The following is a 17,017-nucleotide window of genomic DNA, read 5'->3' on the forward strand; positions in this document are numbered from 1 at the left end:
GTCATCATTTTCAAAATGGAGGAGGCTGATTTCAATACCGGTAATTTGAAATCGCATAAAAGGAAGAAGATTAAGAGCTATTCAGTAGGATTTAAGGTCCAAGCTTATATCACACTCAAATTTTTACTGCATACGTTTGGTAAATGCCGGAGATCAGAGGTTTTAAAAAATTAGCGCATGCTTACTTTTACCGCATGCCTTTGGTAAGCGCAGGAGTGAGAAGAGGTTTTAAATTAATTAGCGCTCCGGCGGCAATTCAAGGAAATACGGTATAACACAGAATAGGTAATAAAAAGAGCTGTAACTGAGCAATCAGATCTTGTTATTGAATGATACTTAGAAGTGTTTTGAGTTAAGTGCTCTGTCACAGAACCAGTTAAGCTTGGAAGTTGAGGTATTACTGTATTTAGTAGTATCTTTTTTATATGGGCCATGCTTGTATAAGCTAACAAGTCTCCTCTTGAACCGCTGCACACTGAAGAGTGTACATGTGTCAAAACAAGCACCGTGCCTGTGCTATTTGTTTTCTGACCCAAAAAAGTGGTGGCGCTGTCACGAAACCCCAAAGGATGAGCCTATAGAAGAATGCAATAAATGTCATTTCTTACACAGGTCAATGCGTTTTGCAAAACAAACAACTGCACTGCCCTTTTTTTTTTGCCGAACCACCACCAAGTTTGGTAAACACCCAACGAGCACATGTGTGTCAAATTTGAGCGCGACAGGTAGAAGCAAACTTTCTTATTCCTCCATAAGTCATTGACCATTTTTCTTAAAGGGAAACTACACTTTTTTCTGCCAATCATAGTAAGACAAAAACACATGTTTTGCTTTTTTTATGCATTCTAAAGAGCAAATAAATGCGAGCAAAAGACTGCTTACAATGGAGCCTATAAGAGTCGCTCTATTGTGACTATAAAGCTCATAAAAACACATTCAAACACTACCATCAATGTTTAATATACATGATGATATGTGATGTAGCAACAGGCACATTCACAGTTAAAACTTTATATTTACGTATTTTGGTCATTTTAAACATACGGCGCTGCATTAATGTAAAAAACGCATCACAACATTCGCTTTTTCCTTTCGACAACATCACTATTTATGACTAATTGCAGACAAAACAAGTCAAACATAATAAAACATCACTTACTGTACAATATCTGCTCTCACTGGGATGCCGACTGTTGATATATTTTCGTTTAGATGAACCTTCACTCGTCAAAAAAATGGGCGGGACAAAGCATCATTTCGGGGTTTTTCTCCGACATTCCCTGGGTCTAAATTGGCTGTTAAAGTTGACCAACTTCTCGGATTATGTCCTTTTAGGTGAGAGGTATGATTTATAATTTAGAATAAATGTTCACAAGCTCTGAGGCAAGAAAGCAGCACACCAGCAGATGACGTCAATACAGCAGCATGACGTGGTTACTTCTGTGACAATGATATTACTATTAAAGCACTTATAATAATAATATCACTTGGTTAAAATCCAGGTCATTAAATGTAAATAGAGTACTCTTGTTTTTTTATAGCTTTGCTTAGGCTGCTGTCCCTGCGACCTGACCTCGGATAAGCGAAGGAAGATGGATGGCTTGATATTTATAAGGGCGATAGAGAACCTCCTATTGACTTGGTTGTAACCAGACTTTTATTTCAGTTTATTTACGAGTTAGAATGCAGTAAAAATATGTGTTCTTGTCTTTCATAAAGATTGTGAATTATAGGGAAAATTCCCCCAAAAAGTGCAGTTTTCCTTTAATGGTTATGAAACTTTGAGAATTTTAAGCACAGACCATGAGGGAACGCCACATGCCGTATTTTGCAGACTATAAGGCGCATTTAAAAGTCCTTTTTTCCCCTCAAATCTCGACAGTGCGCCTTATAACCCGGTGCACCTAATGTAAGTAATAATTCTGGTTTTGCTTACCGACCTCAAAACTATTTTATTTGGTACATGGTGTAACGATAAGTGTGACCAGTCGATGGCAGTCAAACAAAAGAGATACTTGTAGACTGGAATATGATGGCAGTCACACATAAGAGAAACGTGTGGACTGCAATATGACTCAAGTAAACAACACCAACATCTTATATGTTCCATTAAAAATATATCAAAATGTTTTAGTACAACTTTGGTAAGCTATGAAGCCGCTCAGCTTGATGGATTGTACTGTGCTTCAACATACGGGTATTATTGTGGTGTGTGTATAAGATAAGACATTATCTGGCATTTTGTTTTGCAATATTATGCAAGAGCAACTTCTTTTACCTTCTCGTACCTACTGCTCTGTATTTGGGATCTGCATAAGTCCTGAAAAATTGCGCGTGTCCGCCTTTGTAGTCCGTGTCAACACTCTAGTCGATAAGGTTCTTCTTTTTCTCTATCTTCTTGTTATGGGACATTCATACTCCGCTGTTGCCATATCTAATATAAAGTAGTGTAAAGTTCTTACTTCTATCCGTCAGTAAACTCGCCATAAAGTGCTAAAACATACCGTTGCGAGTTTACATTATTCACCCAAGGAACTTTAGTTAGACAGTTCCAGTCGGACGGTTTTTCATGGGCAAATCAGGAAATGCTGCTCTGTTATTGATTGAAGTAAAGTCAGACTGTCATTAAAACAGTTAGCTCTATCTTTCAAAACTTCTTCCACTCTTGTCCTTGCACGCTACACCGCTACAACAAAGATGATGGGGACAAGACGCTGTCAAAGGTGAACCACGTAAATAAGACCGCCTGCAAAACGGCTCATTCTGAAGCGAATGTCAGAAAGCGGCTTGAAGATGCTCTGTAAAACATCATCTATGCAACATTTTGACCAAATAACCACCATTACATGTTATGTAGACCACAAGGAAGTGTTTTACATTTAGGAAATAATAATAATAATATGACTCCTAAAAATACACCCTAAAATCTCTCTTCTATATATATATATATATATATATATATATATATATATATATATATATATATAATTGCCTTATATATGAATAAACTATTCAGAAAATACAATAAGTATTTGAATGTCATGTGAAAACTGTATTAAGAGGGGAACAAACTCCAAAATGTTTTCCATTGGTGCATGAAAACAAGTGGGAAGTGTAATAGAAAAGTCCTACCTGTAGCAATGGCCATGGAACTTCCTCCAGCCATGATCACAACCCTCTATGTCTGCAAGTATATTACGACAAGGGGGAGTTAGTCAAGCTTTCCTTATACTGTAATTGAAAGAGCAATTTGAGGTACTACATAAAAAACACTTTATAAGCTAGTCTCTCTGCGTCTTTCATCGCACAAAGGAACCACTGATTCCTGCCAAGGTTAGATAATTAATCCATCCTCATAACAAGACCACACACTCAAACGCTCTTTGTTTTTAATCATAGATTGCCTCACCGGAACAGAAATTAAAGACCATACCTAGCGCCTCGTTCCTCTCACCTTTCTCGCATGCGTCTCCTCCATAGCTGGGCAGGCACAGGCAAAGGAAGGAGTCAATCTTGTCGATGCAGGTGCCTCCATTTTCACAGGGTTCTGACTGGCAGTCGTCAACGTCTGCAAAGATGAAGAGAGAAATCTCAATTCCTAAATTTGTTTTTCTTTACTTCCTTAAGGACCGGCTGTTAAAGTGCGCCTTTAAATGAACAAAATAAAACACTTGTTCCGTGACGGCGCAGAAGGCAGATTTACACCCTGCTGTGTCACGTCCCTTGCAGGTGTCTAATGTGGGACTCACAAACAACCCCGCAACTTCATTAAAACCAATGCAAACTGTTTTTACCTTCACAAAGTGGATGCTTCCTGTTTATCATTGAGGTTGTTTGCAGTGCTGTAGTTGATCTACAAAATTGTTTGCTGGTTGACGAGAATCTTTGTGAGATCTGACCTTCGAGGATCGATACCATCATCCTAGTTTGTTAGTCTGTCAGCCTAACCTTTGACCTCCCTTCTATCACTAAGATGGACAGCTCAGTCTTTAAAGCTCTGGCAGAACACCTTCTGTCAGTGCGTACATCCTGACGCAGTGTGGACTTTATTACGCCAGCGTGCAGAAGGTGTGTGTGTGTGTGTGTGTGTGTGTGTGTGTGTGTGTGTGTGTGTGTGTGTGTGTGTGTGTGTGTGTGTGTGTGTGTGTGTGTGTGCGCGTAAGGCAGCGTCACTCACCAATCTCACAGTTCTCCCCCGCATACCCTTGTGGGCAGTAGCAGCTGTAGCCTGTTCCCTGAGGAAGGCACTTTCCTCCATGCAGACACGGGTTTGTCACGCAGGGATCCACTGGAAGAGACAATACCAGATGGTTACGGATAGTTACGTCGTAGCTACTTAAAAGGAAGTGCTGAATTATTCTCATTACAAGTATATACAGTACAGGCCAGACGTCCGGACACACATTTTCATTCACAACACAACAGATGGTCCCAACCCCATTGATAAAGCAAGACATTAATCAACCCTGATAAGGCACACCTGTGAAGTAAAAACCATTTCAGGTGATTACCTCTTGAAGCTCATCGAGAGAATGCAGAGAGTGTCCAAGGCAGTAATCAGAGCAAATATATAATTAATAAAACATCTTTTCAGTTATTTCACCATTTTTTGTTAAGTACATTACTCCACATGTGTTCATGCATAGTTTTGATGTGACAATCTACAATGTAAATAGTCATGGAAATAAAGAAAACACATTGAATGAGAAGGTTTGTACAAACTTTTGGCCTGTACTGTATGTCAATATATCTATTATTAAATAAATAAATAAATAATAACAATAATAGAAATAATACATTTTTTAGGTCAAACCTCTCCTATCAAATATTTAGTTTCTATTATCTTTTTAAGAACATTGAATATTATACAAATATTAAAACATTAGATACAATATTCTGATATTAAACAAATTAAAAATGATGCAATATAATATGATGTATAATTCCACATTACAAGTAGTATGGCTGTGCTATTGTTGCCGGTTGGAATCTTTGCCCACCTCAAGATTCGATCCAATTCTGATTCTTAGGGGTGACAATGCGATTCAGAAACAATTCTCAAAATGTATTATTTGGTATTGTAACTAAAATAAAACCTTTTCAGAACAGGCTACAGGTTTCACAACCACCTTCCGGTTGCAGGCGTATGACGTCTACTCACAGCGAGTATACGTGGTTTGAAAACATCCTATTAAAAAATGTATCCTTTAAAAAAATACAATGAAATTAAAAATATATATATTTTTGAAAATGATGAATTTCGGAATAAAAATAAGAATCGAAATTCGGATATGAATACATTTTTTGAGCACCCCTTGCTGTTATATAATATGAATACTTACTTTCGTTTGTATTTTTTTGCTTGTTATTTGTATTTTATCAGTTACTGCTGGGGTGTACATACTTATTCCAGCAAGTTAAAACATGAGCAGGCAAATATATGTATAGATTCATTTTTTTTACTGAAAAAAAAGAAGAAGCTAAAAACAGATGCGATACGTTTTTTTAGGACAAAACTTTGTCAGATTTGTATTATACCTGACAAAACATGATTGTTGCTTTAAAAAATAAAAATAAAGTTTGTCTCATTACATTAGAAATTTTTGCATATTTCTTTTTTATCTTTAACTGATGTTGATTTTCTATGCAGGGGGCCAACTTTGGACACATGTGAGTTACTGTATACAGTACATGTACGTGTTTCTTGTCGGTACTTATAAAAAGCATGTATTTCCAAAAATATAAATAAAATTAAGTGAGATTATATTTTGTACTTCACTGTTGGGCAACTCAAACCTATATTTGAAATACATCTGTCTGAATTCACACCAAAATTATCATTATTGTGGTTCAGCCAAAACCAAACACACAGACACACACACACACAGACACACACACACACACACACACAACACACACACACACACACACACACACACACACACACACACACACACACACACACACACTCACACTTATTTCACTCTATTTCTCTTTTCACAGGGATCACAAGCCACAGAGCTTCGACCTCGCCATCCACTCACAGTTGCGGTCGCCATGGTTACCATATGGAAAGCAAGCTCCGACTCACTCCACCGAGGGTAGTGGGCAGCGTGAGAACTTCAGACATTAGGCATCCTCGGCAGAAATGAGCCGACCCCCCGCCGACCATTCACCCTCTGAATGTGTGTGTGTGTGAGTGTGTGTGTGTGTGGTCCGCTTCCACAATTAGATATTTCCATATCAATCGAGGCGCCACCACGTGTTTCTCCCCTCAACCGCTCATTATAGGGACTTAAGGTCTTTGAAAGACATGCACCACCCGTTCCGTTCTGGTCGCCAAGCGCGGCTGTGGGAGTATTTGTTCTGCCCTCTGTGACAGCATGTGTGTGTGTCTGTGTGTGCGTGTGTGCGCAAAGGTTTGTGTGTTGTGAAATGAGTGAAAATCAATACCTAGGCAATGATTGTGAAGGCTGATCCTGTACCTTTAAATCACCACACACTTGATCCTTAGTGAATAGGGGTGTAACAGTACAGTGGTACCTCAGTTTTCTGTTATTGTAGCAAAATTATTTGCAAACGTGTATCGCAATTTGTGTGTGTGTACTACTTTCAGTGTCATATATCACTCTGAGTGCGGGGTTTTTCCTGCGTTCAAAATTGTGTGGCGGCCGCCTCCATTTAATTTTGTGCCGCTCCCAACCAGAGCGATTGATATCGCTCAACAAAGCGTAAAGCTCAGGCTGTGTTGATTGAGCGATTGATGTCCCTCTGCGCCAGCTACGTATTTTAAAGGGGAACATTATCACAATTTCTGAAGGGTTGAAACCAATAAAAAGCAGTTCCCAGTGGCTTATTTTATTTTTCTAAGTTTTTCTCAAAATTTTACCCATCACGCAATATCCCGAAAAACGCCTTCAAAGTGCCCGATTTACACCATCGCTATATCCACCCGTCTGTGGTCCTGTGACGTCACTGCGTGAAGCCACCAAAAACAAACATGGCGGATAGCACAGAAATATATAGCATAGTAGCTTGGATTCAGACTCGGATTTCAGTGGCGTAAGCGATTCAACAGATTACGCATGTATTGAAACGGATGGTTGGAGTATGGAGACAGGTACCGAAAACAAAATTAAAGAAGAAACAGAAGCTTTTTAGCCATATCACGACAGACAGCGACACGGAAGGAAGCGTGGACGAATTCGGCGATCGCCTTCTAACCAACGATAGGTATGTGTTTGTTTGGCATTAAATGTGGTTGGAGGGAAAGGCTGGATGCAAATACAGCTACAAATGAGGCATAATGATGCAACATGTACATACAGCTAGCCTAAATAGCATGTTAGCATCGATTAGCTTGCAGTCATGCCGTGACCAAATATGTCTGATAGCACGATCCACATAAATCAATAACATCAACAAAAATGCCCTTTGTAATTTCGTTGACTTTATCGTTGGAAATGCATCTGCTCTGAGTGTCGCAGGATATCCACACATTCTTGCCATCTCTGTTGTAGCATAGCTGTCGTCGGTACAGCGTGCAGAACAAACGAGGGACATTCGCATCTTTTGGCCACTGGTGCAACTTGAATCCGTCCCTGATCGTGTTGTTACACCCTCCGACAACACACCGACGAGGCATAAAGTCATCGAGGTACGGAAAACAAGTCGAAAAAACGGAAATAACAGAGCTGATTTGACTTGGTGTGTGTAATGTGTTTGAGAAAATGGCGGATTGCTTCATGTTGTGACGTCACGGGTGAAAGGTCAATTCTCCGACAGCGAACAATTGAAAGGCGTTTAAATCGCCAAATTCATCCTTTTAGAGTTCGGAAATCGGTTAAAAAAACATATGGTCTATTTTCTGCAACATCAAGGTATTAATTGACGCTTACATAGGTCTGGTGATAATGTTCCTCTTTAAATACAGTTGCAGCGTTGTGCCACTATAGAAGCGCTAGAAAGACCTGAAGCAACTACCGAATAAGAAACCGATCAAATCGTGTTTTTTCCCGCCTAAATGGAGCATGATACACAGAGATCACTGGACTCCTACAGAACACTGTGCTGTGAACATTTTGTCTCTGGAAAGTGTTAGCTTTGTTTCCAACCTTATCTGACTAATTACAATAAATCGATTGATTGAAGAATTTATTAGAAGTTTGCATTGGATCAGGTAGAGTTTTATGACGGTACAGATTGACTGGTACAAGGTCAACTAAAAGGAGTTACCCCAAGAAAGCATTAGAAGCATGTCGTGTTTATTTTTATTGAAACATTTCGCCCTTGTCATAGTAGCGTTTATGTTTTTTAGCGTTGCAGATATGACAGGCAAAATCAGCTACTACTTTAAAAAGCAATCTCGCGAGGAGGAAAGTCAAGAGTCCAGGTGAAACACAGCAGAGACATTAATGTCACAGGCAGTTAAAATGTCATAATTCATGGTGGTGACAACATTTTTTTTCACAGAGCGCTTGAAGGCTACTTCAAAAGCACCTATGGGTGTCGCAAGCGAAAGTGTCCCCACCACACAAGCTATGAGCCCATCATTCTCTTATGCGAACACTTAGGCCAGTGGTTCTCAAATGGGGGTACGCGTACCCCTGAGGGTACTTGAAAGTATGCCAAGGCGTACGTGAGATTTTTTAAAGATATTCTAAAAATAGCAACAATTCAAAAATCCTTTATAAATTTATTTATTGAATAATCCATCCATCCATTTTCTACCGCTTATTCCCTTTGGGGTGGCAGGGGGCGCTGGTGCCTATCTCAGCTACAATCGGGCGGAAGGCGGTGTACACCCTGGACAAGTCGCAGGGCCAACACAGATAGACAAACAACATTCACACTCACATTCACACACTATTGAATAATACTTCAACAAAATATGAATGTAAGTTCATAAACTGTGAAAAGAAATGCAACAATGCAATATTCAGTGTTGACAGCTAGATTTTGTGGACATGTTCCATAAATATTGATTGATTTATTTTTTTGGGGAAGAAATTTTTAGAATTGAGTTCATGAATCCAGATGGATCTCTATTACAATCCCCAAAGAGGGCACTTTAAGTTGATGATTAATTCTGTGTTCAAATCTTTATAATTGAATCACTTGTTTATTTTTCAACAACTTTTTTGTTATTTTTATATCTTTTTTTCCAAATAGTTCAAGAAAGACCACTACAAATGAGCAATATTTTGCACTGTTATACAATTCAATAAATCAGAAACTGATGACATAGTGCTGTATTTTACTTCTTTATCTCTTTTTTTCAACCAAAAATGCTTTGCTCTGATTAGGGGGTACTTGAATTAAAAAAAATGTTCACTGAAAAAAGGTTGAGAACCACTGACTTAGGCCACAAGTGTCAAACTCAAGGCCCCATCATTTTATCATTTTATCTGGCCCGCAAAAACCTGGAAATGATAATTGTCAATAAAGTACTTCATATTTTCTCACTAAATGTAATTTTTGTCACTTTGCCATAAAAAAATATATGTACTGCTTGAAATTGCATGCTTTTTAAACTTCAATAGCATCCATATTATATATTATATATATAATATAGGTCATATATTATTTATTATTATTATTGTTTATTGTGAGCGAACTGTGGTGCTGATTTTCCCACAGGTTCTATTGTATTATGTTCTATTATTGCAACAAATATTAGAGTATATTATCATACTTTCCCAAAAAATAATTGTCTGAATAAAAATAAATGCTCAAATATCTGCTTGACTTATGATTTCACAGCAAACTACTCTTCAAATTAATAAAAATTACAATAAATGTTATGGTGTTCTTTACAGCATATTGCTGTAAATTACTGCAGCAACCTGGAAAAAAAATCTAAATAAATTGCAAAAATCTGACTGTTAACAATAACAGCAAATGTTCTACCCAGAGCAAGTTGTTTCCTGGCGGACGTTTTAAGCGACGACAGACAAGCAGCGACAATGGTAGAAATCCCAGTCTGAAAGCTTCACCGCAAAACTTGGTCAAACATTTGTAAGTAGATATCATTTGTGCATTAATATATTTAGTTTGTTTTGTATTGCTGACTCTGTGATGTCTTTTGTATTCGTGCGTGGTCGTGTTGTTATCTTGTGTGAGACTAACGATCAATCCTAATAGTGCAGGGGTCGGCAACCCGCGGCTCTAGAGCCGCATGCAGCTCTTTAGTACCATCCCAGTGGCTCTATGGAGATTTTTCAAAAATGTATGAAAAATGGAAAAAGATGAGGGGAATTTTTAATTTTATTTGTGTTAATATGGTTTCAGTAGGAGGACAACCATGACACAAACCTCCCTAATTGCTATAAAGCACACTGCTTACATTAAACATGCTTCACTGATTCGAGTATTTGGTGAGCGCCATTTTGTCCTAATAATTTTGGCGGTCCTTGAACTCACCGTAGTTTGTTTACATGTATAACTTTCTTTGACTTTCTAAGACGTGTTTTATGCCAGTTCTTTTTCTGTCTCATTTTGTCCACCAAACTTTTAACGTTGTGCATGAATGCACAAAGGTGAGTTTTGTTGATGTTATCGACTTGTGTGGAGTGCTAATCAGACATATTTGGTCACTGCATGACTGCAAGCTAATCGATGCTAACATGCTATTTAGGCTAGCTGTATGTAGAAATTGCATCATTATGCCTCATTTGTAGGTATATTTGATGTAATTTAGTTTCCTTTAAGTCCTCTTAATTCAATTTATATCTCACGACACACTATCTGTATGTAATATGGCTATTAATTTTTTGCGGCTCCAGACAGATTTTTTTTCTGTATTTTTGGTCCAATATGGCTCTTTCAACATTTTGGGTTGCCCACCCCTCTAATAGTGATAAGTCACATGCAATGTTTGGTATGTGAATGTTGTGTAATTGCACTGTGTGTAAACATTTGTGGTTTATTGGGTGAATATCTTAACATTAAACCTCCTATTTTGTTAATGTAAAATACACAATGGACATTATACTTTTATATTTATTTTATGTTGATATTTTCAGTCTTCCAAACCTAAATGAAGGGAAATAATTTAAGAAAGGAACACTGATTATCAACAAAAACTACAACTTATTTTTGGCATATTGTAAAATTGGGGCTTCATGGTGGGAGAGGGGTTAGTGCGTTTGCCTCACAATACGAAGGTCCTGCAGTCCTGGGTTCAAATCTAGGTTCAGGATATTTCTGTGTGGAGTTTGCATGTTCTCCCCGTGAATGCGTGGGTTCCCTCCGGGTACTCCGGCTTCCTCCCACCTCCAATGACATGCACCTGGGGATAGGTTGATTGGCAACACTAAATTGGCCCTAGTGTGTGAATGTGAGTGTGAATGTTGTCTGTCTATCTGTGTTGGCCCTGCAATGAGGTGGCGACTTGTCCAGGGTGTACTCCACCTTCCGCCCGATTGTAGCTGAGATAGGCGCCAGCGCCCCCCGTAACCACAAAAGGGAATAAGCGGTAGAAAATGGATGGATGGATGGATTGTAAAATTGCTGCACACGCTGGAAACGAGTAGCGAGGGCAGAATAATGAATGTATTAACAGTGCAGTGTGAACGCAGATGTGTTTACTTTGCAATCTCAAATAAATATAACCTGCTGAGACACTTTCTGACGAAACATCCACATTTCAATATCTGCCCCATTGGGCTCTTCAAACCGCGGTCCTTTTCATTATGGAGTTGAATAGCCCTGCCCTACTGTTTTCACAGAAGCTAAGAAGTTAAATGTTTTGCAGTTTGTTTCCTTACTGTACTGAGATGTAACCCAAAATTCCAGTTATGTATTGAACCGCGATCATACCGTACTGCTATACCCCTGCAGATTATTTTACCAGAAGGTCACTATTAAAAATCTGTGGGGCAAAATATCCAACCATTCATTTTAAATCACAGCAATCCAGGGCCCTGCAGGAATACCCGTTTGCATCAGTCAAGGTCTTGGCACACCTTGACAAATACCAAGCGATACGGCAAGCTGAGCTACGAGCCTGCGCGTTAAAAAGATAAACCTTGCGCTATTGGCTGTTCATTAAAGTGAGTGGTGCAGAAAAAAAATCAATAGAGCGTGTGTGTAGAAGGAGCTGACATAGTGAACTGCCCTCACACACAGACACAAAGAAAATCTAAGACATATGATTGACATGTGGGTTTTCTTGACGCGTGCAAGCCATGATTTAATGAGGTTGATCAAACAATGGCATTCGCTTGTAAACGCTTTGCCTGTCATCATCAACACACTGATTAACAGCAAACACGATACCTGCACCACAAACTACACACAAGCCATATCACTCCGGTACATAGCAAAGCCCATCCATCCACGTCTTATATTTGTGTGGTTAAGAAATCAGTGTGTGTGTTTATGGCCCTCCGTCTGCATGCCTCCGAGGGTTCTCGCTCAATCAATCAACCTTCATACCGAACAGAGGAGAGGCAAGCCCCCCACCGGTTGGCTCGTCAATACAATTTACAGCTGTTCTCTCCTCCTGGAGCCAGTTGGCATCGCCGACTTGCAGCTTTGCAGAGGCGCAAAGTAATCACCACAGAAATGTGGGCTAACGCCATGCCCACTAGGCTTTCAACTGGTGGATGTTTCCTGTAAATGTGCTCATTATCAAGCTAAAAAAATAAGTGAGGGAAAAAAAGCCAGGCGGGAGCACCGTGCTGCCGACTTAATCAGCAGATTGTCTACGCTGACGGAAAGGGGGTCTCTTCTTGTTGATGAGAGGGGTGAACACTGTATTATTTTGACTACATAAGGCAGGGTCAAAGTCAGAGGAGGAAATGAAAATACTTTAGAGATAATCCCCGATCTAGGGTTGTACGGTATACCGGTACTAGTATAGTATCACGTTACTAATGAATCAAAAACGGTACTATACTCTGTTTGAAAAGTACTGGTTTTCAATGTATTTATCTTTTTAACAGGCATGACGGCACACTGTCACGTCATAATGGGTTTATGAGCAGAAGAGCGTGTTCGGCAGCGCACAATCACGGAGTACTTACAAGCAGACACAGGGTGTAGACAGAAAAGGGAGAACAGACGCATTTTGGCTTAAAAACTGACTATAAAGGTGAAGCTATTACACTGAAACGCCCTCAGGAAGAGGTGCTTTAAGACATGGCTAGGTAGCTAGCAGCGAACACCCATCCGCAGTTGGCAGTGTTTAATTTACTTCTAAATCACTAATCCTCCCCTCCATGGCAACAAAAAAAGTGAGTTTCTTACAAGTATCATCCCTACAGGACGAGGAATAGCTAAACGTGCTTCACTACGCACCGGAAGAGGATACAATAGCTCACCGCTAACAAAAGCTATCGCGCCTGAATATAAACAAATGATGATGTAATGATACCAAATACAGGAACGTATCTAGTTGATACTACTATATTTACAACGATATTTTTTATCGTCACAAAATCTTTGTTCCTTTTTAAAAAATTCACATTACGTAATGTTCAGTATCACTGGACACATGAGGACTTTGAATATGACAAATGTATGATCCCGTAACTACTTGGTATCGGATCGACACATAAATTTGTGGTATCATCCAAAACTAATGTAAAGTATCCAAACAACAGAAGAATAAGTGATTATTTCATTTTAGCAGAAGTGTAGACAGAACATGTTGAAACGGAAAATAAGCAAATCTTAGCAGTAAAGGAACAAGTGGATTAAAAAATTACATTTTTACAGCTTCTCCTTTATAATTTTGACAAAATAATAGAATGACAAATGACACAATATGTTACTGCATACGTCAGCAGATTAATTAGGAGCCTTCGTTTGTTTACTTACTACTAAAAGACAAGCGTCTAGAATGTTCACTATTTTATTGAAGGACAAAGTTGTTCTTCGATTGCAATAATAAACATATTATACAAATATATGTATCGTAAGATTTTTTTGTTAAAATAAAGCCAATAATCTCATTTTTTGTGGTCCCACCCTTTTTTTTTTTTTTAGAAAAGTATCGAAATACATTTTGGTACCAAAATATTGGTATCGGGACAAACCTACCCTGAACCTTTTTTTTGTGGTTAATTAGCATACAATGCTATTCATACATTGCAGCCTCACTCGTTTTCATGACTACACTTAATATTTATGATCTCCATTCAACAAGCAAGCTGCTACATTGTTTGCTATATTACTCAACAAATGTACAGTCCTTGAAGAGCCTTCACATAGGCAGACATCATCATAACTGAATGCTGTAAAAAAAAAAGCTGCCAGCCAGCAGCAGCTGGTATTTACAGACCTAACGGTGTCAATTAACGCACCATCAGAAAAAAACGCTGAATTACAATGAGGCTGTTATGTTTTGTATTAAATCAGTTTAAACTATCGAGCCATCCATCCATTTTTTACTGCTTGTCCATTTCAGGGTCAGGCAGGGTACACCCTGGACAAGTCTCCACCTCATCACAGGGCCAGATAGACAGATAGTAATCCCACTCAAGTTCACACACGATGGCCAATTCAGTGTTGCCCATCAGCCTATCACCAGGTGAACGTCTGTGGAGGTGGGAGGAAGCCGGAGTACCCTGAGAGAACCCACACATGGACCAAAATACTGAAAATATAAAGTTGGATGGCTCTCTTAAACTCCAAAACTACTTATGGTGGTTAGATTTCTTTATAGGCATTTAAAAAAATGCATTTTTATTCAATCAAAAAAAAAATATCTCAAGGAATTGGTGACATGTGTTACAGGTTAATTTATTGAAATACCGGAATATTGTATAGACCAGACCTGGGCAAAATACTGTCCGCAGGCCACATGAGATCTGTTAAGATTTTCAATCCGGCCCACCAGACGTTCTAAAGAATTTTTTTAGACCTTTAACATCAAAACTGTAGCCGCCATTATGATGTGCAGGGCTGTTTTTAAATGACCGTAAGTCTTGAACTATAGAAATTATTTCAATGGTCGAAATCTGCACTTTTGAGTGTTATAGGAGTTATAACGGTAATCTACGTCAAAGCAGCTCAGACCAGGAACAAACCAGAGTGGGCGCGGTTTGTTTTCAGAGCCTCCAGCCCAAAACGCGTATGTCAGAAACAAATGCGGGAGCAGATTTTTACAACAAATTTCTGCATAAAAGTGATAATATATCATATTGTAGGTGTTTATTACACTTTGCATTCATATTTTGCTGTTTTTTTAATTTTATTTGTGTTGTGTTTTGCTTGATTGTAAAAGATACACAACTATTGAGGAGCTGGTCTGAGAAGTAAAAGAGGAGTAACATTCATATGTTGTTAATATTCAGTGTTTTATTGTTCATAGTTAATATTGCAAATCCCACTTTCTTTATTTTCATGTACATTTTGGTTGTTCCTTTCAGTAAAAAACTGTAAAATTAATTTCAGTTTTTTTGAGGTGGTCTGTTATAACGTTTTTAGAATTCTACCGGACATTGTGGCTTTTGGTATTAGTGTTCCTGAAAAAGGGACCCGAACACACATACTGTACAGCAGATTTTTACAGCTAAATGTGTATACATAATTTATACACTCATACACATTGGCTCTCCGAGACACACATTTTTCTCTCAATGTGGCCAGCTCTGGTATGGACTCTACAAAAGCCCTACTTAGTATTAGTAAAAAAAAGTCCTGAATCCTGACGGTGATTCGGTTCACCCACAAAATTGTTACTTATCCAATTTTGGACATTTCTTGAAAGTTTCATTAAAATCCGCCCTTTATGCACTTTTTAATTGAGTTGCTAAATGACTAAATAATCAAATAAAATGTTGTGGACACTACAAAAAACGTTTTTATTGATATTTAGGAATGTGTTGTAAAATTGCAACATATTGTAAATGTAGTGCAAAAACATTGAGCCTCTAGACTTCAACAATAACGTTTTTAGAAACACGATAGCAGTACGGTGGGAGAGGGGTTAGTGCATCTGCCTCACAATACGAAGGTCCTGAGTTCAATACCGGGCTCGGGATCTCTGTGTGGCGTTTGCATGTTCTCCCCGTGACTGCGTGGGTTCCCTTCGGGTACTCCGGCTTCCTCTCACTTCCAAAAACATGTACCTGGGGATAGGTTGATTGGCAACACTAAATTGGCCCTAGTGTTTGAATGCTTTGATTGATTGATACTTTTATTAGTAGATTGCACAGTACAGTACATATTCCGTACAATTGACCACTAAATGGTAACACCCGAATAAGTTTTTCAACTTGTTTAAGTCGGGGTCCACGTTAATCAATTCATGGTAGTGTGAATGTTGTCTGTCTATCTGTGTTGGCCCTGCGATGAGGTGGCGACCCGAAAAGGGACAAGTGGTAGAAAATGGATGGATGGATGAAAACACGATAGCACTAATATCAATGAAATATTACTGGATTCTAATAAAAACCTTCTCATATACACCAACTGATTTGCGACCTAAAAGTTACTGCAGATAATTTTTTTTCGACTACGACAACATTACAGCAATACTTAATAAAGTATAGCCAGTGATGCCTGATGTCCAATATAGTGGACTCCAGCCACCCCAGCAACCTGGGAGGGACAAACGGTAGAATTGTTCATTTTCTCAAATGACAAAATCAACAATCAGAGTTTCTAACAATTACCGTATTTTCCAGACGGTAGGGCGCACTGGATTATAAGGTGCGCTGCCAAAGAATGGTCTATTTTCAATCTTTTTTATATATAAACCGCACCGGATTATAACGCGCATTAAAGGAGTCATATTATTATTATTATTATTACTTTCTAAATGGAAAAGACTTCCTTGTGGTCTACATAACATGTAATGGTGGTTCTTTGGTCAAAATGTTGCATAGATTATGTTTTACAGATCATCGTCAAGCTGCTTTCTAACCGTCACTTAAGGATGTGCCGTTTTGTGGGAGGTCTTATTTACGTGGCTCACTTTTGACAGCGCCTTCTCCCCGTCATCTTTGTTGTAGCGGTGTAGCGTGCAAGGGTGGAAGAAGTGTTAAAAGATGGCGCTAACTGTTTT

The 17,017-nt window shown here is 38.7% G+C and overlaps 1 protein-coding gene across 1 annotated transcript in view; it reads right to left on the minus strand.

Annotated features, from left to right (window-relative positions):
* The window catches only part of LOC133568336 (neurocan core protein-like), a 117,218-nt gene that overhangs the window by 9,559 nt on the left and 90,642 nt on the right, over nucleotides 1-17,017 (minus strand). Inside the window, exons 13-15 of the mRNA XM_061920209.1 lie at nucleotides 4,178-4,288; nucleotides 3,455-3,568; nucleotides 3,133-3,184 (exon numbers count right to left, since the gene is read on the minus strand). Of these exons, the coding sequence (XP_061776193.1) occupies nucleotides 3,133-3,184; nucleotides 3,455-3,568; nucleotides 4,178-4,288 (277 nt within the window). The remainder of the gene's footprint in view (nucleotides 1-3,132; nucleotides 3,185-3,454; nucleotides 3,569-4,177; nucleotides 4,289-17,017) is intronic.

Source organism: Nerophis ophidion, linkage group LG14 (assembly GCF_033978795.1).
Source record: "Nerophis ophidion isolate RoL-2023_Sa linkage group LG14, RoL_Noph_v1.0, whole genome shotgun sequence".
In the NCBI taxonomy this organism is placed as follows: Eukaryota; Metazoa; Chordata; class Actinopteri; order Syngnathiformes; family Syngnathidae; genus Nerophis; species Nerophis ophidion.